Genomic DNA, 23716 nt, shown 5'->3' on the forward strand with positions numbered 1-23716 from the left:
TTTGATTTGAGAAAAGCAGCGCTGCTTGTCAAAGCTGGGAGAGAGGAATGTTTACTTGCCTTTTATTTTGCTATAAAGTGCATGAATCTTCTGGACTTCGAATGCCAGTTTTATCAGATATTTTTTTAAATTTCTGGTTTAAACTTCAAAAAACTTTAAACTTTTAAACCTTACTCTGAGAACTTGCAGCACATCCAATTCATATGCTCTATATACTCAGTATTTGTGTTTGAGATGACCTTTCATATGTTTTTCTGGTCATCATCTTTGTTGTGTCACTTACTCAGGTTTTTAATGCATTCCAGAATTCCACCTTTGGAGCAACAAGCTCTTTGAACAGTTTAAACTTTGCGTCTTTAAGGTTTTTTTGTTGTATCTTAAACTGCAAAACCTGTGACCAGTCCTAGCATTACGTACTGCACTCAGCTGTAAGTTCTTGCATATGACTTTTAAGATCTGTGCTCTTCAGGCAGCATCAATATTAATTGTAAGTGGTAAGAATTAATGCTTTCCTTCAAATGATGAAAAGAACAAATTTGCCAAATGGTTTTGTAGAGATTTTTTTGTTGTTCCTATTTTTTTTCACATAAAGGATACTTGCAAGCAATTAAAGTATAAGTAGAGCAGGCTGAAAGCTGGGGCAGTTTTTTTCCTTCAAAAATGACTGAATATTTGTATGGAATTGTTTTGTCTTTTCTCTTTCTTTTTTCTTTTTTTATTGTTTTTAAAGGTTTTCTGGGGTCAAGAGCATTTGAACTGTTTAGTTCTTCTCCAGGAGCTTCTGTGGCAGTACCTTACTAAAAAGGGCAGTGTAGAGACATTGGTATCTGAATGTACACACCCCACTTGTTTTTCTATGGGAAAGAATCAGGTCTCAAAAACTGAGCATACCTCAGATGATCTGAGAACAGGCCTGTTCCAGTATATACAAGATGCAGGTAAGAAGAATATTATTGCTCTTTTTTTTTTTTTTAATTTTAAAGTAAATACAGTAGTAACCTATTAAAGATTATTTGCCTCTTACAATGAATTACTTTATGTTTTTTGGAAAAGCAGTTGCAAAGACATCTGCTAGAATGAAAAAAAAAATACTTTTTTGATTTCTTTCCATTAAGCTGTGATCTTTTAAAAGTCAGGGAAACTGCTTTTTTATTTTCTCTCCTTTTGATCCTGAGGGGTTTATTTTTAACTACTTTGGTCTCATAAACCAGCATGTTTCTTTCTAGAAATTATATAACAGATTATAGCTTTCTTTCATTTGACAGAAGCACAAAAACTGCCCAGTGCCTATGAAGTTGTGTTTTACAATGAAACTGAGGATAGTCCAGGAATGATGTTGTGGAGATATCCAGAACCCAGAGTGCTCACTCTTGTAAGAATTAACCCTGTTCCTTTTAATACCACTGAAGACCCAGATATTAGCACTGCTGACCTTGGAGATGTTCTTCAGGTGGGTAATGAGAGTTTTCTGCTTTCATTAACAAAAGAAAACGTTACTGCTGTAAAGTGAATGTTTTCAAACTTTGGTTTATTAAAAATGAGCACAAAACAAATGTCAGGAGCTCTATAAAATAAGAGGTAAATTCCACAGCTTGAGCACATCTTTAGTTTTAAAACTACTTGTGCAAACGTTTTAACCACTTACCTGTAAAGTTTTTCCATGACATAATAAGCTATAGCCAAATTTTCAGTTCTAGTTTGCAGGCATGCAGCTTTTATTCTGGCTTCCTGTGATTTCATCCATCAGTCTTTACTTAAAGACTTCATTTGATTTGAAACTGAAACATGTAAGGAAAGACATGGTTTGAAATTACCAAGATTCAGTGGAATCATTGAACTCAAATCTCCAATCTGGCCATCCTCTCCTGTGTCTGTGATAGCAGTTGGCTGTGGTTCTTCTAGTAAGATCCACAGGGTAGAGACAAAGGGTCTATTTTCTCTTGTTTTGCTTAGAGGGGGTTGAAGTGGGCAGTCCAGTTTGTGTGAGATCATGGAACTGCCCTTCAAAGGAGGGCTGAGTGCTGCAGCTGTGTGAGTCTCTGCCCCAAATAGACCATACCTCACAATTACACTGTTCCGTAACTCTGAGAATTTTTGCTTTTTAAAATACACAATCAGGTAGTTACATTCTCTCAGGTCTAATGTAATTCATCTTTAGAAATTCACTTACTCCTTGCATACCTATTTTGATTTTAACTCAGTTTTAATTTTGTTAATCTTGGATCTGTCATTATTTTTTTTAATTTCAATCTGCTTGTTAATCAGAATAGTGTTGTGAGTAAAGGGAAATAAATATCTCCCAATTCTTCCTATTTGTTCAGAAATGTTGAATTATATTTCATTATTGCTATAACGTTAAATATTGCTTTTAAAATTGAATTATGCAACAATGTGCTTTGAGTTACAGATAAGTAGGATAATCTTCCTCAGATAAATGGTATAATGTTATTACCGTGCACATACTGTTAGTGAGATCATGTAAGCGTCCTGCCAATTTCTCTGCCCTCTAGACAGCCAAATGTCAGCTCCTTTCAGTTATATGAAAATTAAAATTAAATGGAAAAAAATCAGCTCCACTTGGCATGAGGTTTGAATCAAAGATCAAAATTGTGTTATTGTATGCTGTCTTGATGACCCTATTAGGTTGCTATGAAAGCCAGCAATTTGCCTTCTTTCAGGATGGTATTTTCAGAGCACAGCACACCAAGCTTTTGGTATAATTACATTAAGCTCCCATTATAGATATCAGACATCATGAACCTAATGTATGTACTTGTGTAATAATATGACCCTGTACAGGGGGAATATCGGTTCTTCTTCAAGTGGGCATATGCAGCTGGACTTCTAGCAGCACACATGTTCTGCTGCTTTGTGCTTCCATGCTATCGTCTAGCAAAAAGAAGGTAGTTGCAGTCCTCTCTCATTTCCCCTGTGATCACCTTGGACAATAAGATAGAAACCAAGAAGCACTCAGTTACCAGTGTTCAGTCTGTCAGCTTCTACTGGTCTTCATGTAATTCTTCAGATTTGCATTTAACCTTATACATTGACCACAGGGAACTGTTTCCATCAGTCTCGGTTTAAGTTTGTGGTCAAGCGTCCCTGTATACCTTCCCTCCATGATGCTTTTTACTGTGGCATGCTGTCTTCTTAAGGTCTGTCAATTTTATGATTAATTCTTAGTAAGTCTTACATTACTACCTTGGGCTTTCAATTACAAGGGAAGAGATGAAAGATATCAGCCAAATTAGAGGACATTTTTGAATAGATCAAAAACTGTGCTCTAGGGCACATGGAGTGCACAAATGCCTACAAGAGGATCCGCATTAGGTAGTGGGCCACTAATTATGGCAGTAACTGTTGCCTGGCTCTAGGTGGTGTTTTATCACATTTTCCAGAAATGGCCATGCACCTACACAGAGCAGCTCCGCACAATGTAGGTAAACAACCATTTTAAACATGGACAGTATGCATTTTTTTTATTAGTCTAACATCGATATGTGGGTGGAATAAGTAATACAGAGTCAATTTTCAAATTCTATAGGTAAACTACATTTACCAAATACTCATCTGAAACTTTAGGTTCTGATTTAAATTAATCAGGAGGCCTTTCATCAGCTCCACTTTTTTTCCCCGTACGGATATATGTCTGTTTCTTTATATACTGTGTATTTAGTGCATATGGAAAATTCACAAAATATAAAGAGAAAAAAGACAAAACAACACTTTTCTTTTATTCACTTCTTGACATGAAACATTAGGGGAACATCTGCAAGCCACAGACTTCAGCTTTTTTGAAAAAAAGGATCTAAATTTAAAGACAATAATGATATCAAAGTATATTAAAAGTATATTTTAAAAACTTTCCCAGGATTGTGTATATGTTCAAATGCTAGGAGGACCCATAATGTCACCAGCTGTGTTGCCAGTCTCCCTTAATCCTTTACTTCACATAAATCCAGGCAAAGGTGCAATTCTGTAGTTTGTCTTGAATTAAAAGTTTTCCAGTTGCATGTTCTTTCTTTCCAAGTAAGTTGCTGTGACATTTCATCTAGCTTTTTATCTTTGTTAAACTTCTGGCATATCATTTTAATCATGGGTAGGTTTCAGAAGTCTCTTTGGTTTTATAGCTATTCTTCAAATTTCTGGAACTTGCAAAAGCTTCACTGTAAAGAGAATTTTTCTAGATATTGAAGTTGTGTGTCATCTGCTGAGGCCAAAGGATAAGTGAACAGCTTCAGATTATAAGAGTTTGATATGAACTGTATTGTTTCTGTAAAACCTTACTTTGGTGCTATTTCTAGATTGTCCCAAAAGCTTATTTTCTTGTGCTTTTACTTGTGTTGTTGCAAAGGTAAGCAGTTTCACTGGTCAAGTTTCTAGCACTTTACTTTTTTACAATCCCAACACTGTTGCCTTTATTTGTGGAAGGAAAAGGAAGAACTGATGTTTCTGTCATGGCATAGCATGTTGCATTTTCTTTAGCGATTTGAAATAGAAGTTTGATCTATTTGTTTGAAGGAAGTGAGAGAGAATCCTAGATGCACCTGCAAGAAACTGCATCAGGATTGTATTTCTTTTAGGAGATTGAGAGTATCTGAACTTGTTATTCTTCCTATTTACCAGACACTGCAGCCCCTTTCTATTTAATTTTTAATCCTTCATTGTCCCATTTTCACATGCTACAAATGTTCTTTGGATCTATGTGATTTACCGTTCTTTCAGATAACTAGTATTTGATGAAACATCTTTAGACTTCCCTGGTACCTCTTCTTAATTTTTTAAGGAGTTCCTGTTCAATGGTGTAAAGTGTTTCTTATCTTCAGGTACTAAAGCCACTGTCTGGCATCACTGCTAGCCCTTTTTGACCTGGAGACCTTTTCTTATTTTACTCCCCTTATGTCTACATCACTGCCAAGATCTTTTCTGAATACACCTTCTTAAGACTGTTTTAAAGTTTATATAGTAGTATTTGCAAGTTCCTACTAATGAAGAAAGGGCATACATGGGTATTATTTTTGGAACACAAAATCAATTAAGTGAAGCAAAAACCAATTTGCCACTGTGCTTACAAGTGGTTTGGGCGCAACCTTGTATAGCTAACTGAAAAAAAAAAGTTAAAACTGGGCTCTATGTCAAGAAAGAGATGTGCTATGGATGTAGAATATTCCTCAGTCTTTTATACTGAACATCATTCTAGTTCCTTGATCAAAACTATTAACTCTTGTCTGTTCTATCAGCTTCTGTTTCATTTCTACTAATGGTTGCCTGTTTTCCAAGTTGTGAGATTTTTTTGATTGGTGTTTAGAAAGCTCTAGATACAGCTAAATATCTTACTAAAGGTCAATGTGGGGTGAAGGAATATACACACAAGAGCAGTAGTTTCATGTTCTCCTAAGAAGAAAAGTAAACAGGCTTTGTCTTGTCCAAGTACTGTGATAAATACTGCTCTAAGCCACCACTAATGTACCCCTTGTTTAAAGGGGATCTACAGAAAAGACCTTCAGGAAGCAACTCAGATGTTGGTAAGGCATACCCTTTTGATATTGACTATTGCTAATATTATTTTTAAAATACATGGAGAAGAAAAAGCATATTCCACTGATAACTTCACTTAAGACAGCACACATTTCATAAGAGTGAAATTAATCGCAGCACTCACTCCATCTAATGTGATGGAAACCAGAGTGATCTATTACTGCGCAAATCAGCAAGGGCAAAGGGTAGAACATTGTTGATGTGAGAATTGTATTCACACCTCAGGAGCAGAGGTAAGTCCAAACTTGGAAAAATTTCACAAAATTAATTCAAAAGATAATAAGCAAGATGAAGTAGCAATGGCACTACTTTAAAATACTGAAGATTGATATTGGTACATCAAAAAGGATGCTCTCTGAGACTTTCTCAGTTACAACAGATGAAACTTTTAAATCATTCAAGTAGATTACTGGTAAGAGAAGCTCTTGTGGTTGAAGATAGGTGGATGAGCAACTTTAAAAGCCAATTTTATTATGTACTTAAAGAAAATATGTACACAAAACCAGAGAGAAAAAGCCTACTGTTCTTGCTCCAAAATAGTTAATGTTACATTTAGGACACTCTCTTGCGCAGATCATTTCTATAGTAAAAATTGTGCAGATGTTTATAGATTTGTCTCAGCAAGTATTCACGTGTGAAGACTTAAGATATGCCTCAGTTTCCCAGTTTAACAGTAAACTGTGTTCTACAAGGCAACCAGCTCGTCGTTATAGCGCAACAAATCTTTTATTTGCTCTATGATGTTCTTGTTTCATAGCAGTTAAAGTTGGAATCTGTTGGTGCTGATGATTCTTATTCTTGTGAATCTGTCCATAAAATGTCTTCCATTGAGGACTTTGAAGCATGGTAATAGCCTTCAAGCAGAATATGTTTTATAAGGTATATACAAATGTCTCCTGCAGGGATATCAGCATTGTAGAAGATACGTGAGCAACTCAGGAACAGGAAATAGTTTATGGTTATGCAGATAATGCCACTGTCCCAGAACATAAAGAACAATTGAAGAAGAATATATTCCACATCATAACAAGGGACTGTGTTTCAGAGCTGTCATTTAATGCTAAATTCAACCATGCTTGTACAGTTCCTTGGATCTGTCAGGTTGCAGCATTTGAGAAAGGATAAGTGTTCCTCATTTCCGTGGTATTTTTACAATTTGAAGGAGAGAGTTGCAGGAAAAATTCTGTAAGTGATTCAGTAGTGACTTTCAAATTGTACAGATACAATATGGAGTTAGCTACATTTAAGCTCAAAGAAAGTGCTGTTGGGTACCTGTGCTGTGGGGCTTAAAACTGTACTTGTACTATGCATCTAGTTTCCCAAAGTCTTCCTGTGTCTTCCTGCAGTCTGGAAAATCCCAGATTTACAGTTGTCTTTGCCTCTGATTAGCCTATGTTGTTTTACTTTCTGATTTCGTCTGGGCCACATTTTTATATCATTTATCTTTACCAAGAACAAGGTTGACAGGTTTGGATTGGCAGGGGAGAGAGCAAAGATTGGGAGGGGCTCACCAAGATAGGAAAGCAATTTGTATGCTATCAAGGAAGTATTCTGCTTTTCTGTGCAAGCAGGTGAACAGGACATGCAAATGATTTCCTGTACAGCTGGAGGCCTGTTTTAGCTAGTGAACTTTTTACAGGGATGCTCAGTGTTTGCAATTCCATCATAGAGTTATCTTTCCAATAAGGGATATTGCTAGCACTGCCCCGTATCTCAAACAAAAAGGTGTGTATTGTCACAAGAGCATTTATACAAGTGGCCATGGATTTAAAAGGTGGAGAAAACCAGATTTGTCCAATCAAAGTGATCGTATAATGTGTAATGCTCCAAATTCTGAGCGCTCTGATTTATTTAAGCTGCATCACCAACACAGACTTACAATTCTTTCTCCTGGATTGTCATCCAGTGAGAGGTACAAGCTGTTAAAGCTTACAAGACAAAAGGAAGATAATCTAAGGTATTTGTTCATTTCTCCATATGAAGTTAAAATAAAATATCTACTGAACTATAACCCTGACAGGTCTTTGTATTTGCGGATGTTTCCCTTGTGTACCTGCCAGGATTCCTATTGCATGCAAGTGTAGTCAGCATTATAACAGCTGATGAAAAGATGAATATGTACTGAGGTCTCCTTTTTTGGCCTTTCTTCTTTATATAGTGTCCTAATAAACAGAGCGCTTATTCCTGGTTTAGAAAAGTGGTGATTAAATTAAGCAATTCTCAAGGTCTACTGGAGAAAATTAGGGCAGTGAGTATAGTTCTGAGGTTGCAAGGGTTTAACTGAGATTTAGTAAGACTAGGTAAATAAAACCACTCCGGTAAAATTCACTTGGAGCATTTGCTGAGATGGTGAAATCTCTTTTAGGAGAACATAAAATATTTCCAACTTCAAAAGGTGAGGATTCAAAAAATTGTCTGTTGCATTGCCTTACAAGCATTTGCAAACTGCAGTCTGGAATTTGATTTTTTCAACACTGTCAGCCAATAAACAGTCATTTTCTAACACCTTGTGGTTGTTTAAACAGTGGTTTAAGGAACCGTGAGCTTAAGAATGACTGACATTAGACCTACTGTAAGTCATTATTCCAGGAAGGATTTGACATGACAGTCAACAGGAAAAGAATTATGATCAATGTCAAAGACATTAATTTTTCCTTTTAACAGAGAATACCTCATTTTTGGCTGGGTCTGCTTCCTTTTTACTTTGCATTCCCTGTTGGAGCTACAGTGTTCAGCTGGGCATTTGAGAATCTGGGAAAAAAGCTTTTTGGGAAACCACAAATTTTATTCATGTTTGATTTATTTCTTACATTCCCAAAGCAACAACTATTTTGGAAATCCAGATGATTTGTGTGTGACAGGTTAGTGATTTAAGTTCATAGTGTTATTAGATAATAATCTGTAAAGTTCAACCATGCTTATCGATAAACCTGTCAGTTTGCAAATTTTTTAATCGACTGCCATGCAGTTCAGTACTGTCTTCAAATAATCAGACTTTTTAGATGGATGGTGAAATTATTTGTCTAGCTGTTGTGAATTGCTCAGAAGGCAAATTTGGTGCTTTGTCTGGGATTCTGCTTTTTAAAACTTACATTTCTTCTTAATTCTACCTTTTGATGTTATTTGAAATTACTGTACTACTCATACTACTACTATACATAGACTTTATATGGTGTTTTTATGATCTCTACTGTGTGAAGAGTTGCAACAAGCTTGAAACGAAACAATACAGTATAATTATTGAATATATCTGATCATAAACTAGAACTGTAATGAATGCCTTTTATTCTAATGTAGGAAGCTGCTTTCCCGTCAGTAGAAGCAGTGTTTACATCCATGCATCTGTACAAAAATGTATGCAGGTCATCAAGTAAACAACTGGTCTGTGTAAGGGCTGTAGGCTTGCTTGTAGCCTGAGCCACTTACACTTCAGATGATCTGGATGTGAGCAAGATTTGTGATACTGGGCAGGGTTTTGCACATGTTTTTAAAGTTAAGACTCTGGCTATTAATGATAAGTATCGTCTTCATTTTCTTGCAAGAAAGGAAGTAGGGGCTAAAGGAGTTGCAGTGTTACACAGTGAGTCTTAAGCAGATGTTGAAACAGAGCCCGTTCTTTTTAGGAATTCCAGCCTTAAACATTATTTGTGAACTTCCTTGCCTGAAAGTAGGATTATCTCAGACTTTACTATTTTGTTACTGTATTTTGTGTGTATAATCTTAATTATTTTGCTGTGTGATCTTAGTGTTCACTGCATTGAGATGAGACACTATCATTTGGCCTACAGTTTCTGTGCAGTCTGCAGGGAGTTAAGCGTAACTCGTTGGGAATGTTAATGGAAGTTGTGCATAATTTGCCTGTGCATCACACTGAAATTTACCCTTTGGGGTTACTGAGCCAGTGAAAATTCTACCGGGTGCCAGAGGACTGACGAAACCATCAGATTATCTTAATGACAGATTTACACTTTCCTCGTGTTCTGTATTTTTCAGATTTTGTAACTCTGATTTATGAAACTTTGCAAACCCAAGTCCTTCCTGCTGTATGCTGATCTTGTGGCACTTCTTGTAGGAGTCAGGCTTTACTGTGGTGAGAATATGTGGTCAAAATAACCCGTATACCGAAAATTACGCAGTACTTTATGTATTAATAGACTGCTACCCTCAATCCCAGAGGTGACTACATTTCAACAGCATAGTGCTTATATTATTAATAAATACTGAAGCTTAGAAAATGAAAAGCCTTAAATAAAATCTGGAATATTGTTCCTGTATCAGAAAAAGAGAATAAGGAGTATTGCAAGAAGTAGGTAAGTCCCTAATGTAAGATCTCGTATCTATATACTTTTGTTTCTCGATACTTGCAACAATAAATTAAGACCCTAATAAATTAAATTAAATACTGTTGCTTTTGCTATCAGAAAAGCAATTGTTCTTCACATAAACTCAGTCTGAAGATGAATGACAGTTAGTAGAAAAAAATGGGTATGACACTTAATAGTACATGCATTTTCCTGTTTAAAAAGTCCTGCAGAAATCTTCTCAGTTATAGCATAGAGCTATTCTGTGCTTTCTTAACAAAAGCTGTTAGTGAGTTTAGAGTAATTTTTCCATAATGAAAAAAGCCAGTATCTGTGACAGATTACATTACTATACACACCTGCATTCGCTCTGAACCTGCTAGCCTGATAAATTGATAAGATAAGTTGGTCACATGTTGTTTTAAAAAGGCAAAGAACGTAGTTCCTAATAAAGGAATGCTACATATTTCTTCTAAAAGGTTAAAAAGCATTTCTCAGGGCTCTTAAATTACCATATTCTGATACCAAGGGAAAATAAAACCTGGGCTTAGAGTCTTGTTTGTACTTAGAGGGCTTTCCGGACAGGAAGGCAATCTTGATGCAATTCAGTAAGCCACAATACCAGTGGGGCATTACAGGTGAAAAAATTGCAGCTGTACCCCTCACCACAATGTATTACAACTGTACAGTGGAATATTTCCTGTACAGAAATAGGGCTTGGTTAACTTTGTTTCCCAAGAGTAGATCACATTAAAATGTTATAAAATCATGATTTCCTGCATTTGAATACTTGTGGTTTCTCAACTGGTTCCAATATTACAAAGGGGTTTTTATAGCTTCTATTAGTTGAAGATGTATAGAAGCTTTTTTCCAAAGTCAGCTAAAAGGCAGTTATGTATTTTTAAAGAACAATTTCTCTCAGAAGACAGGAGTTTTCTTTCACATCTCTTTATTACAACCCTTTAATATTTATTTTATAAACTGCAGTACAGATGTAAATTTAAATAAAATGAAATAAATATGCTAATAGGACCATAAATAAATTTGTTAAATGGAGTTGAAAGAGCCGAGTTATATATTATTACTCAGAAAGCAAAATAGTAGTTATTTTCATTGTTCAGCCAAAGAGCTCAGTATGGATAGAGGGAAAAATTAAATTAAGCAGATATTGCATATCCAATTTTAAAGGGAGTATTTATGATGTAAATGTTCTAGCTTTAGGACAAAATTTGTTAAATCAAATTCAAAGAGAAGTAAAACAAATTCTGTGAAGAAATTATATGTTGAAAAACTTCTCCAGTGGTGGCTTCTGATTATTCCTGAGTGTTGAAAACTGAGAGTGCACCATAGTGGAATAACTTTTACTGCCCAAATTATACAGGTACGTAACACTTCAAAATGATGTCAAAGTACAGAAAACCATAATGAAAATACAAAGGATATTGAGGTGGGGGGATAGCAAATACTTTCTAGAGCTAGAATGTTTTTAATGCTAGTACTACTGCTAATCCTAACTACTAATACTAGGCTAAATTTTTACCTCACTGTAAACCACCACATCCTTTTTTTTTTTATTTGGACCTTCATGAAAAGAGAAAATTGGTGGTCTGTAGCTGTGCCAGGAGAGGCTGTTTTCCACACTGATATGATACAATCTTAGCCCTCAGGAAGGCTAAAAAAATCTTGTCCAACGGGCATTTTGGTTTGTAGCACGATTTCACGATGTCAGTCACATAAGATAAACGGGAATGTGGATGTTGAAGTATCCTACAGTTGTCCAAAATGTTGTTCCATTGGTCAGATTGGATTGTGTGTGTCGTGTGAACAAGCATATTACAGAGGTTTTATTGTATTTAGTATTAATTTTATTTTGAGCATATTTTCTACATAATACATATTTCTGCAAGGTTCTTTTGCTATTTTTATATAAATAATACTTTCAAGTCATATTTTAAAGTAGTGTTCTTGGTAATTATTGCCAAGAATTTTTCCCTAATAAAAATCTGGATAAGGCTTTTTATTTCCTACTACTGCGACTTCTGTTCACCTAATGGGAGAATTGTATTTTTAAGGCAGTTGGCCCTAAACCAGTAAAATATCCTAATAACAGAATAGCTTTATTACAGAGCAATCAGTTTATTCATGCTCAGGAAGCTGGAGTTAAAATCTCAGCATGGGTTGGCGTCTGACACAAAGTGCTAGTTTGTATTGTATTCTGCCTCTCATTCACTTAGGTGGCCCTGCTCGGAGAAGATAAAACACACACACGCTTCCTGTCTTCTGTGTGCGTTTTCTTGTACAGTAGTTGTTTCTGGAACAAGAATAACTTCGTTTCCAAGAGGAAGCGCCCACCATCTGAGGGACTGAGATTCAAGAAATGAACATTTATTCTGTAGAAGCCTATTTTCTACCAAAAACATGAATCAAAAGGAAGCATCGCTGAAAGCAACATTAAGCACATTCTGTAACCCAGCTGCTAATATCTTTCTTTCTTTATTTCTCAGCTGGGCAAGATGCATTTTGCAGCCTAAGAAATCTGCATGTGTATAGTTAAAGGTCCATTTTTTATATTGAGTTTAAAAAATATATGCCCCAGTATTTAAATAATAAAACAGTAATACTTTATATACCCTTCTTTCGGCAATCTCAAAGCCATAGGCAGATGGCTGTAGCTTTTTCCTAGAGACAAAAAAGATGTCTGTGAAAAAGATGGGATTGGCTAAGAAATTGAGATATCTTAATTATTTGTCCCCTAAATGGTAATGATGTCTGTGTCTGAGACCTGTTGGCATTATGACAATATGTATAGTGAATAATAGGTATGATCATTTATGGTAACGTGACAGCTTGTGGAAGTGGACTGGTATTGGCCCTCTGCTCAGCTAGAGAGCTCAGCTATAGAAACATACCTAGTTGTAAGTGGTGTGCACCCAAGATTTTGCAAGTCCAAATTAGCAAAGTAGTCTAAAGCTGGGAGGATAACATCAGGTCACAGGAAAATCTAGAAGCATTCATGACCATGAAAGCCTTTTAAAAGCACATATGGATCGACAGTTACTTCTCTCCCATTGTGTCTTATTATTACACATAACTTTAAGTGGGAATAAGGAGTATCCATGTGGTCATTAGGGTGTACAACACATGGATGAAAATATTAATATGTAACATAGCGTTAATAGATTCTGTAGCATTTCTTGACCCCTAGTTTCCAAATAGGAATTAAACGATTCTGGTACAGATAATGTGTGAAACAATATACGATGAATAATAAGAAGAAAGATCTATCGCATTGTAGTGCATTAGTGGGAATACTTCATGTTGGTTATTAATACTGTCTTGCTGATAGGTTAACAAGCAGGAAATTACTTGAAGGATGTAGGTTTTTAAGGGGATTTTCGAGTTTCTTTTTGTTTGGGGGGTTTTTTGGGGGGGGAAATGTATATGATAGAGGTTTCAGCTCTGCTGAAATTGAGACAGGCTCTATTTGTAGAGAACTGATGTATGTTCACAGAGGTGATTCTCGTCATGTCTATGTTAGTGTAATATATATGAAGATTTTTTTCTTAAAATAGAGCAAAACAAGAGATTCACAGAGAATAGGAATCCACACTCTCCTAATTAAAAAGATTTCTGCTCCCAGGAAACTATTTCAGCTGAATTGTTTCTTTGTGTCTTGCACTCACAAGGAGCAGGACTGGAACTGTCACTTGGAGGCAACTGCTTTCCCTCCTATCAGAATTTGTTAATACACCATTTTCATTCTTCACCAGAACAGTGCCACTCAATTTTCAGCTCTCCCATGTCTATAGTCCACAGCAGTAAAGAGAAAAAGGAGGAATCTTCAAATTCTCTGCTTTGTTTTAAATGTATTTATCTTATTAACAGCCTTTGTTATAAGTAGAGTTTAGGCTGTTTTCATGTAGCTTTTCACTACTGCTTCTGATCTCTGTTGTTAATGCTGCTGAAAAAAAAAAAGCATTTGACTGCTGTTTTGCTCTCTACTGCCATAATCATCCTTCTAAATAAGAGTTTGTGCCATAGTACATGGTTTTCTTGCAAAATGGAACTTGGAGAGTCTTTGTTAAATCTGAGCCCACAGTTAAATAATAGTTTGATGCACACGTAAGTGACAGGGGCTGTACAGTAATGGTTCTGTTTGCATTTTACAGGTGAATAAAATTATTGCAATTAAAACTTTCTTTGAGAGCTAGGAGAGATGACAAAAAGCTATAGAGAAGTGTCTGTTGCAGAAGCATGCTCGTTGTTTAGCAAAGAAGTTTGTGGTTAGATATGCTTCATTAACGTTTAGTTTTATAGAGGCAACACTAGCAGTCACATTTCTGAGAGTAACAATTATCTGAATTATAGCTTAGGTTTTATTCAAATATTTTAAGGTAAAGGTACCATATTTAATTCTACATATGGGGAATTTTTTGTTGCAGCTAATTCACTTATTCCCACTGCCTATGACTCAGTTCTGGCGCTATAGCCCATTTCCAGGCTTTCACAACTATTATTTTTGGCAGCTAATATTGCCCAGAGCTACCATCTTTCCTTAAACTTATCCAGATCAGGCATTAGTAATAAACCCCTTAGAACAAATAAAGTTAGATATGTAGGAATCAAAGATTCTAAGTCAACTAAGTCTTTTGCAAGCTTCAAACTAGAAGGCTTACAGTTTGGACAGTCCCAAAGCATGAGCTGTATTTTGTATAGGCAATCGCATAAAGCGTGACTTTGACTTTTTACTTCTAATGTGCAGATGATGCCTTGAAACATACTGTCTCTTGCTCTGGTAGATTTCTTGACATATTACAACACAGTCAGGAAAAAATTCATAAGCAAAAATAAAGAGGAATAATCTTTTCAACATGCTTACCAGCCTGCTTTAATTGTTAGGTGATAGGTTCTTTCTGGCTACTGCTAAGTCCAGCAGTCATTCCTGTGCCTTTCCAAATTCTTCATAATTCATTTAAGAGGTTACCATGAAGTTTCTAAAAGGCAAATACACTATGTTAGGTTATACCAGAGCCTGAAGAGGAGTTATTACTTCTTTATGGCATAATAATTGTTTTGGTCATTTTACTTTGCCATATTTTCCTCAAGATAAGTTTCAGTATTTCTACCACCTACTGAGTGGGTGGAAATATTGAAGTACATACCTTTTTTTTTTTTTTTTTAAACAATATCTATGAAATCTGTTTTGTGTTTTTTTCAAGTTTTGATCTGCCTTTATTTTCAGTCTTTATTTTCAATCTCTCTATATTACTTTCCTCTAGCCCTACTGATAGTTTTATGTTTTTCATATTGTAGTGCCACTTATGAAATTCCTTTGTTGTGCTCTTTAACTTGTTCTTCCAGCTCATTAATCTTATTGGGAATAGAATTCATCACCTTGCTTAGCCTCTTTTAAAATGCCTACTACTTGCCATTCTGATCCAATTTTGTGAGATTCTCATTAGGGAGACTTGTATATTAAAAAAAAAGCTTTGTTGTGAGATGTAATCTAAAAGAAATAAATATCCTAAATAATAGGATAGCTTTACAAGAGTTTTGTTGCACGTGTTACTCAACAGCATTGACAAGAAAAGGTAACTTACGTCTTGATAGGCAATAGGAAGCACAAGACCAAACCAAATATTCAAATATATTGAATCAGACTCTTAAAAACTCTCAAGGTATTTTAAAGACTGAGATTTAAAAATATGCAGAAATATATACTGCTGTATGCAGAAGTACCTGTGCAACCATGAAAGGCTGTAACCTTTTGTCAGAAATGATACAGATCCTTTTGTAATGATATAATTCCAAGACCTTATGCTATAGGAAATATGCCAAGTATTGCAATATTTTAAATAAAATCAAATGTTTTATCACCAGTGGAACCTGTGGAGGTTTAGAAAAGAAGTATGTGAATGTGAATGACTCCACAATGTAGTATGAAAGATAGCAGATACTGGAAGTTGCTGTTCATGTGTTCATAGTTAACATAGGGGAATTCCTTGGGCATATCCATAATTGAAGGGTAGGAACATTACTGTGGTACTGCAATTTTGAGTATTTGTCCACAGGCATTAAAGGTTAAAATAATTCAGCACTGAGAAGTTTTGAAGAAATCTAGAACTCCGTAGTGACGCTAAGAGCAAAAAGAATATATATAATATAGTGTGACTTTGAAATATGGCTACAAACACAATAATGTAATATTTCATATTGCTGCTGTTGTGCACAGCACCATTGTAGAATTAGCAACACCGAATCAAGAAAGATATTTTCTGGGTCATCAAGCCCAGCCTCCTCCCATCAGGGCAATGCTTGTTACTGTCTGCATCTTATTAACATCAAGCTTTTAAAAGCAGCTGTCATGAGCACCAAGGCTGTCCTTAAACTTCCTTATCTTTTTCTGTTTGGCTTTCTAGCCTTACACTTTATTCACAGAGCAACTCAGTTTTGACCCATAATTTCTATAGACATTTTTCTCTCTTAACTGTTTCTCTACTGAGGTGTCTGGGTAGAGCAATCATGTTCCTTTTGTTTTCCTTCATTTGGTCCTCGACTCTGCACAGATCCCAGTGTGAGTTAACACAGTTTTAACATGAAGAATTGGAATTGTGTGCCATATTTCAGGTGAGGCCCCACTGGTGTCTTATACAACTCAATTAATATTTGTCCTTGACTTTTGGAAATATCTCACCTGATGTCTCTCAGGATAGCGTTTACTTTTTCCAGGCATCATCATACTGCCTCATAGTTTTCCAGCTGACATTTACATATCTTCACCATTTCCAATTGAATATGCAGCTTATAAACAAATGTGTTGCTATCTTTACATACATGACGTGTGCTTTTTGATGTTAAATCAATCCCTTTTTCTCAGACTCTAGCCTTTGAAATTAAATCAGCATTCCTGATTGTTACTGCTATGCTACTCTGTGTTACGTACGTTACTGGCATCAGAATTTTGCTGGCAGTTATCAGGTGCTTTTTTCTTTTGGTTTTTTTTTCCCCCTCTGTCCTGACCTAAGAAAAAATTTACTGAGTGTGGTTGCTTTTTTCAATCTTCAGGTATCATTGTGACTTGACAGATGTAGTAAAAATCCATGTTTCAAGCTCTGTGGTTCCACATGTTAATTCTTCCAGAATTCTTTGGTGATTATTTATGTTCCCTTGCCCTCCCCAGCTTGAACTACTGAGCGCCCTGAATTTTCCTTCTTAACCTTCATTCCTGTTAATTAATCAGCCTGCTGTCGCCTCCATGTGCATTATAGTCCTTACTAACAAGGAAGTATACTTACAGAGCTTTTTCTAGCTGTGCCTCAATTTACTTGCATCTCTGCCACATTCTTACTTTTTTCCTGGTTATATATATTTATGTATGTATGTCTACACACAGACACACAGGGATAAAAAAGGTAATAGCACATACACATTCATTTTTTTACTATTTGCTTTACGTCAACTTGCCTTTTAATATTTCTTGAGCATGTACAAGTGCCGTAACTGTGGATTGCTGTATCTTAATTCTAAAATCTTCATATCTTACTGAGTTTGCATTGGTTTTAAATTCATATTCTCATTCACTTTCATGCTATTACCACCCTCACCCCAAAGAAGGCAGCCTAAGACATAACCCTTTAAAATCTATGCTTTTATTAAAATTTGTTTGCTATTGTCTTTAGAAATGTCTCTAATAACTTTCTCTCCAGTTCAGTGATGCATCCAGGAATAATCCAAGTGGCTTATTTACAGACTTAAAATTAGGGATGTGATTAAACAGAAGCTACTATGTATTCATTGGGTTTCGGTTCTCAAAATCACACAGTTGTCTAAATAGCACATTCCATAAAAGAAAAGATCATGTGATTACAAGTACTTCATGATTTGTCCCAGGATTTTTATTCATGTGTTGGCCCTCCACAAGGCATTGTGTTGCCTATCATCATTTTTACTCTCCATCTTTGATGATTTTAATATGACAATAAATGTGTAATTAATAAATTGATATTTTGTTATGCAATAAAATTAAAAGAGCTAGTTCAAGCAAAAAAAAAATTTAATGATGATTAGAATGTCCTTGATACTATGATGTGATGACATCTGGTGGATTTTTCAGCTGCGTAATACAAATAATGATTAGTTGAATTGTCTTTGTTATTCTTGGGTTCTGTGGAACAAGTAACTATTTCTGTACCTAGTAAGAGAAAGTTTGCAGTGTTATACTGCAATGACATTCTAAACCCATGTTAATTTAAGTCAAGACAGCACAGCATCTAAGTAATGGTTGCCGTTCTGATTTTCTATATGACAGCTTACTTTAGTTTAGTTAGTCTTGCACTTTTTAGCGTGTACAGTAAATCCCATTATATTTGCAATCAAGCATAAAGTAATTATGCCTTCTCCCTTTTATCACAGATTCCTTGCAGCTTGGAGTACTGGGATGAGCTTCAGAAATCATTTGTTGCATTCCGGGAATTCAGTCTATCAGAAAGCAAAGTCTGTGAACTACAGCTGCCCAGCATCAACCTTGTGAATGATCAGAAAGAGCTCATAGCCTCCGATCTGTGGAGGATTGTCCTGAACAGCAGTCAGAACGTGGCTGATGACCAAAGGTAATTTTAAAGGAGAAGGGAAAACCAGAAATCTAATGCTACACTCTTGAGAGATCTTTTTCAAGAGACTTAGGAAATAAGATACTGTTTTCATATGCAGTAAGAGTAGCTGGTCTTAAATGAGCTTCAGACTGTAGTTCACCTTCATGCAAGGGCATGAAGTGTGCACAAAAAGAGCTCTCTTTCAGGTTTATAGGCAGCCTGGCAGCATCATATTCATCTGTTTTCTGAATACAAGGGTTACTGAAAACAAACAGGCCATATCCTGAAACCTCTTAGCTGCACAAGGCAATAAAATTAGCTAATTAACTAAAGAAGGATGAGGCGTAATCCATTGTGTAATGTAGTAGTAAACATTCTTCTTCTATGCGCTCCCATACATCACCTTTATTCTGTCCTCAGTGCAAGTCAATTACTAAAATAAGCCAAGTGTCTATTTTAAATATGCTAAACAAAACTTTAGTACTTCAAGAGCATTATTATTCGCACAGCTTGCTTACTGTGCTAACAGTAAAAAAATTTAATCGGTGTTTTCAAACACTGGGGATCCATTTTTCATTATGTTTACAGCTGGAAACAACGTACAATGACAGATATTCACTCTGTTTGCATTCATTCAGTTTTGATTCATATGTAGAGTAAGAAGAAATGAGTACAAGCTCTCTCCACAAACAGCAATGGAATTGTTTTCAAAGACTTTCTTAACTTTTTATAGTTAGAGCAGAAAACCCAGAATGACCCTGTTGGATCGTTGGTATTTGCTGATTGTTGCTGCCTATGTATGAACACATGCTTGAATGAGTGTGTAGCATCCACATATATGTTATGTGAAGCTACAGAATTCAGAGAAATCAGGAAATACGAACATGGCTAACAAAATCAATGAAGAAAATTAAACATCTGGTTTCCATTAATAGTATCAGGTTGGAAATGATTTCTTGATGTTAATTGTGAAAGAATGCATTTTCATCATTGAGAAGTTAAGTGTTTTAGACAAGGTTAATTCCTCTGAATGTGGGACCTTGGCAAAATTGCCTTCCTGGTCAGCTTAACACCACAGAAATGTGAACTCGGTGGGAACTGAAAATGAAGTACTGAAATTTAGTAGATTTTTTCCATCAAGGCATTTAGCACTGTAATCACGTTTATTGTTTTCTGCTCAAATAGGTTTCATCACTATATGCAATTTCATTCAGGGAGCTCTGATAAGCTAATGAGTTGTAATTGTTCAGAAAAAAGCTAGGGTTAAAATGAAATACAAATAAGTAAAAAACAATTTAAAACCAGTTTGGACTGTGACTAACATCAGAAACATTTTACAGCACATGAGTTCACCTGCCTAGAAGGTCTAAACTCCTGAGTTTTCAGCTGGGAGGCTGCAGGCCTGCTCCACAATAGCAACCATCCTCAGTGGTATCGGGGTGTCTAGTTATAAAGGGGTAGAAATATCCTAATGGCCTTGAGGCACCAGAACACTCCAAGGAAGACGGTTGCTCTGTCCACAGCAGTGATGTTAGAAGCACTATGTCCTCCAGATTGTGTGTGTACGCAAAAAGCTAAAGCAGAAACTACAACTGAAAGAACAGGAATTAAACTGAAGCATTAACAGTTCACTGAATAGGGGTAGCAGGAGAGGAAGGAAGGCAGCAAAAAACATGTGCCACTCTACTGAAGAATTTGAAGGTAAATAAACAGAAGAGAAAGAGGGAAGTCAAGGGAAAGTGTCTTGAACTGCCAGCTCCTTAGGCGCGTGTACAGAGACTGCAGAGTCACTAGTCCTGATACTTTTGGTGGCCTGAGGAATTTATAATAGTTTTAAGAGGTGTAGTTTACACCTACATGAACTAACAGTAGTCTGGAAATTTAAAGATTCGTGTAGGTCAGGGTGAACTCCAACCAGAAGCCGGAAATCTGTGGGGTACGTGAAGAAAACCTCTGATTTCAACCAGAGAAGAGAAAAGGTTATATTCCCTGCCTCAGCAGCAATTTCATATAGAAATTCAAACTGATCTCTATACGAACTTCAAACAAGGCTGCACTGCAAGCTTTCTTAAGGATGACTGCAGGAAGGACTGGTGTGGAAGTAGTCCTGACCAGCCTGGGGTGATCCTTCTCAGAGAAACTTAATGGGTCAGAAAAAGAGCAGCTGTCCCTCAGAGATGAGGCTTTGACCTGTGGTGTTTGAGGCACACTATCTCCTTCTTGGAGACAGAGCAAATCACGCCAGTCACCTGTCACTGACCTGGAGGTTTTGAGATAGTTCACAAGCACTGAAATACATATAGTTACAGCTACAGAACAAGTTTAAGGTAACATTTAGGCCCCAAAGGGAAGCCTTGTTTAGGAGGTGGTGACAGATACAGTGGTCCTGCAGAGAAGGCCAACCTTTCAGGACTCCTAGTAGCGTATAGGAAGTCCATGTTGGCAGTAACTTTGCTGAAACTGTGGCTTCATGAAACAAACATAATGCTACCAGTATGGATATTTTCTTGTGACCAAGCCCCCTAAAATGTATTCTGGATTCTACTTGACCACAAAATGCCAAACATTTTTGGGTTTGAGAGAGAAAGAGACACTGCCCCATGTCATGGTAAATTTCAATGTTAGGCTTGTTCCTAAAGCAAGCGTTTAACATGAGCTCTTCCAGACTTGTGAGAAGAGCCACAAGGAGCTGTTCTTAAAGCTAGTGCCAAGTGTTAGACCAGGGAACTTCAAGACTGGGGCATCTGCAAGTGAGAGCGAGAAGCGAAGACTGTATAAAAGTTGAATCTTGGTTTTGCTGGAGACTTATGATGATTTGACATTAATTACATGCTGTAACCATATGATTGATTAGCAAATTTAATTCACTATAAATTGTAAAGTATAAAACTGCTTAGTCTTGTTGAAGTTTATTTTCTTAGTTTGATCTTGTATTTTGGGTCAGACTCTAACAGCTGCCATATGCATGCAGCTGCTGCTCAATGATAATATTTTTTCCTTCAAATTCTGCAGGGGTTTTTTTGTGGTAACCTCTATGATATGCTAATTATTAATACCAGAGAGCTGATCGCTTGTGTTTTAAGTACTTTATTACTGATTCCTAACATCAGTTGTAAAGTATGAAACTTACGTGGCTCCCGTGACAGGAAAACAAGGTTTGTGAGAAGATGTGGATCCAGCTGATATGTTGAGCAGTAGCTGGCAGGCTGATGTATATCAACCAATAATGAATATGGGAATATGCAAAGATGTCATGATCCAAATCCTGTGGTATGCAAGCTCTTTCTGAGATTGATCAGGAACTAACTAGAAGTATAAAAATCAAGGAGCTGTCTGGACAGTAGGACATAGTATATATGTGTATGTTGTTTATTTTTAAGAATTTTGTAGACCATTCATTATTCAATGAATGTAGAAGGTTTGAATGAACATTTATGAATGTTTATTCAATGAATGAACAAATCTGAAGTCCTGAGTAAAATAATTTAGCATCCCATTGGGGATTAAGTATAGTGTCTATGGAAGGAATCATATATGGCATAAATGACTGTTTATGGAAGACCTTAAAATGGAGGATTAAAAGGAAATTATCACAGAATAAGTTATTTTTATAGGTTGCATTTTCATGTTGCAGGATTAGCAAATTATAATCAAAATTACTTTTACTTAAAGCTCTGTTTGGTTGGTGAGACACTAAAGCTCCTCCCTGGTTTGGTTGGGAGGGGTTTATCATCCTTTGTTTAAATGGGTTATGTTACAAGATGTTTTATATATTTGTGCATCTCCTGTGGAATGTAAACAGTATTTTTATAATTACTGACATACTAATGTGAAATAGTAATTGAAAATGCCTTAAGATACAAACCATGAAACAAGTACAAAAACTTTTAAATAAGCCTTAAATTGCTACTTTTTTAAAATTAAAGTGAGGAATCATGATCATGTTTCTTACTAATTGTTTTAGCTTTTATTCAATGTAAATGATGTACTGGATTTTGACCTCTAACAATTTGGGTTCAGACCAGCATTTGAGTCATAAATTAAATGAGTTAAGTGGTCTCTTTCTTCTTCCCAGTGGATATTTTCCCATGTTGTGGTTTCATCACAAATGGCAGTTTGGGTTTAAATATTCCACTCTTAAAATAACAAGAATAATGCAGGTCAATGTTAAGTCATTGTTCCCAGTTGCCATATATTTAACTTGAACCACCTTGCATGATTTGAAACTATCATACTTTATAACATATAATGACTTTGAATGTAGATATTTTCCATTTTAAAAATTCTGGTATTTCACAGGATTAAAAAAAAAAAAGAAGAAAAAAATCTCTGGTATTAAAGTCAGGTCAGTTTTATTTAGAATTTCCTCTGGTTTTGCTACACCCACCCCTCAGCACGTTGTGCCAAACACAAAGCAGTAGAAGCTGGTTATTCCTTTTCTCCCCAGCTGAAAAACTGGACAGTCCACACTGCATTTTGTAGCTCCAAAGCAGCCAAGAGAATGGGAGGGGGGGGTTGATATTGTATTCATATGATGCACAGATTTTGATTTCACAGTCAGATCTACCTCTGATATTAATGCTACTACTGTTGTTCACCAAGACTTAATAGAAGTTTCCTGGGTTTTCAGCTAACACTGCTTTATTTTCTGTTTGTGCACAGCATGTGGTGAAGGACTGTGTCTTTGATTTCTGTGTTGTATGCAAAGTAAAAGGAGAAAGTAATAGTGCTAAAAGTCTGATGGAAGTCTACCTAGGCAAAAAGTTTAAATGGCATTTAATTTAAAATGAGGGTCATGGTAATGATGGTGAGGACTACACTCGCTCTTTAAAAACTGTTCATTCAATATTATGATCTCTGATTACAGTTCTTTTTTAAGGCAATACTATAGTAATTTGGATGCTGCTCTTAGTATATTTTGTACTGTAACTGGTTTATACTGTTACTCTGTTTTTATTTTCATAACGACATGAGGACTGTAATTCTGGATATGGTTTCTGGTTGAGTAAAAATCAAATGAACCCCTTCACAGATAAAACAGTAACACTTGAACAAAGTCTGGGCAGATAAAAAAGCAGTGATGAAAGAATCCGTGTTGCATTTCTTTTCAGATGATTTCTAGAAGGTGATCTTCTCTCTGTAGAGCGACTTTCCCTTCTAAAACACAGTCTAGCCCACACTGTCCTGCTCCTCTCAGTCCTCCACAGCCAGTCCTTGTCCCTCCGTAGCACGGGAAAGGTTGCAAGGCCAGTGCTGTCCCAGGGAGTACCATTGTCCCACCTGCAT

At 36.1% G+C, this 23716-nt stretch overlaps 1 protein-coding gene across 6 annotated transcripts in view; it reads left to right on the forward strand.

Annotated features, from left to right (window-relative positions):
- VPS13B (vacuolar protein sorting 13 homolog B) overlaps window positions 1-23716 on the forward strand; it is a 486767-nt gene that overhangs the window by 404960 nt on the left and 58091 nt on the right. For all 6 annotated transcript variants that reach the window (XM_052788600.1, XM_052788599.1, XM_052788598.1 and 3 more), the window contains exons 38-40: window positions 731-938; window positions 1266-1450; window positions 18252-18448. In XM_052788600.1, coding sequence (XP_052644560.1) covers window positions 731-938; window positions 1266-1450; window positions 18252-18448 — 590 coding nt within the window. The remainder of the gene's footprint in view (window positions 1-730; window positions 939-1265; window positions 1451-18251; window positions 18449-23716) is intronic.

The sequence above is a fragment of the Harpia harpyja genome, chromosome 5 (assembly GCF_026419915.1).
Source record: "Harpia harpyja isolate bHarHar1 chromosome 5, bHarHar1 primary haplotype, whole genome shotgun sequence".
NCBI lineage: Eukaryota > Metazoa > Chordata > Aves > Accipitriformes > Accipitridae > Harpia > Harpia harpyja.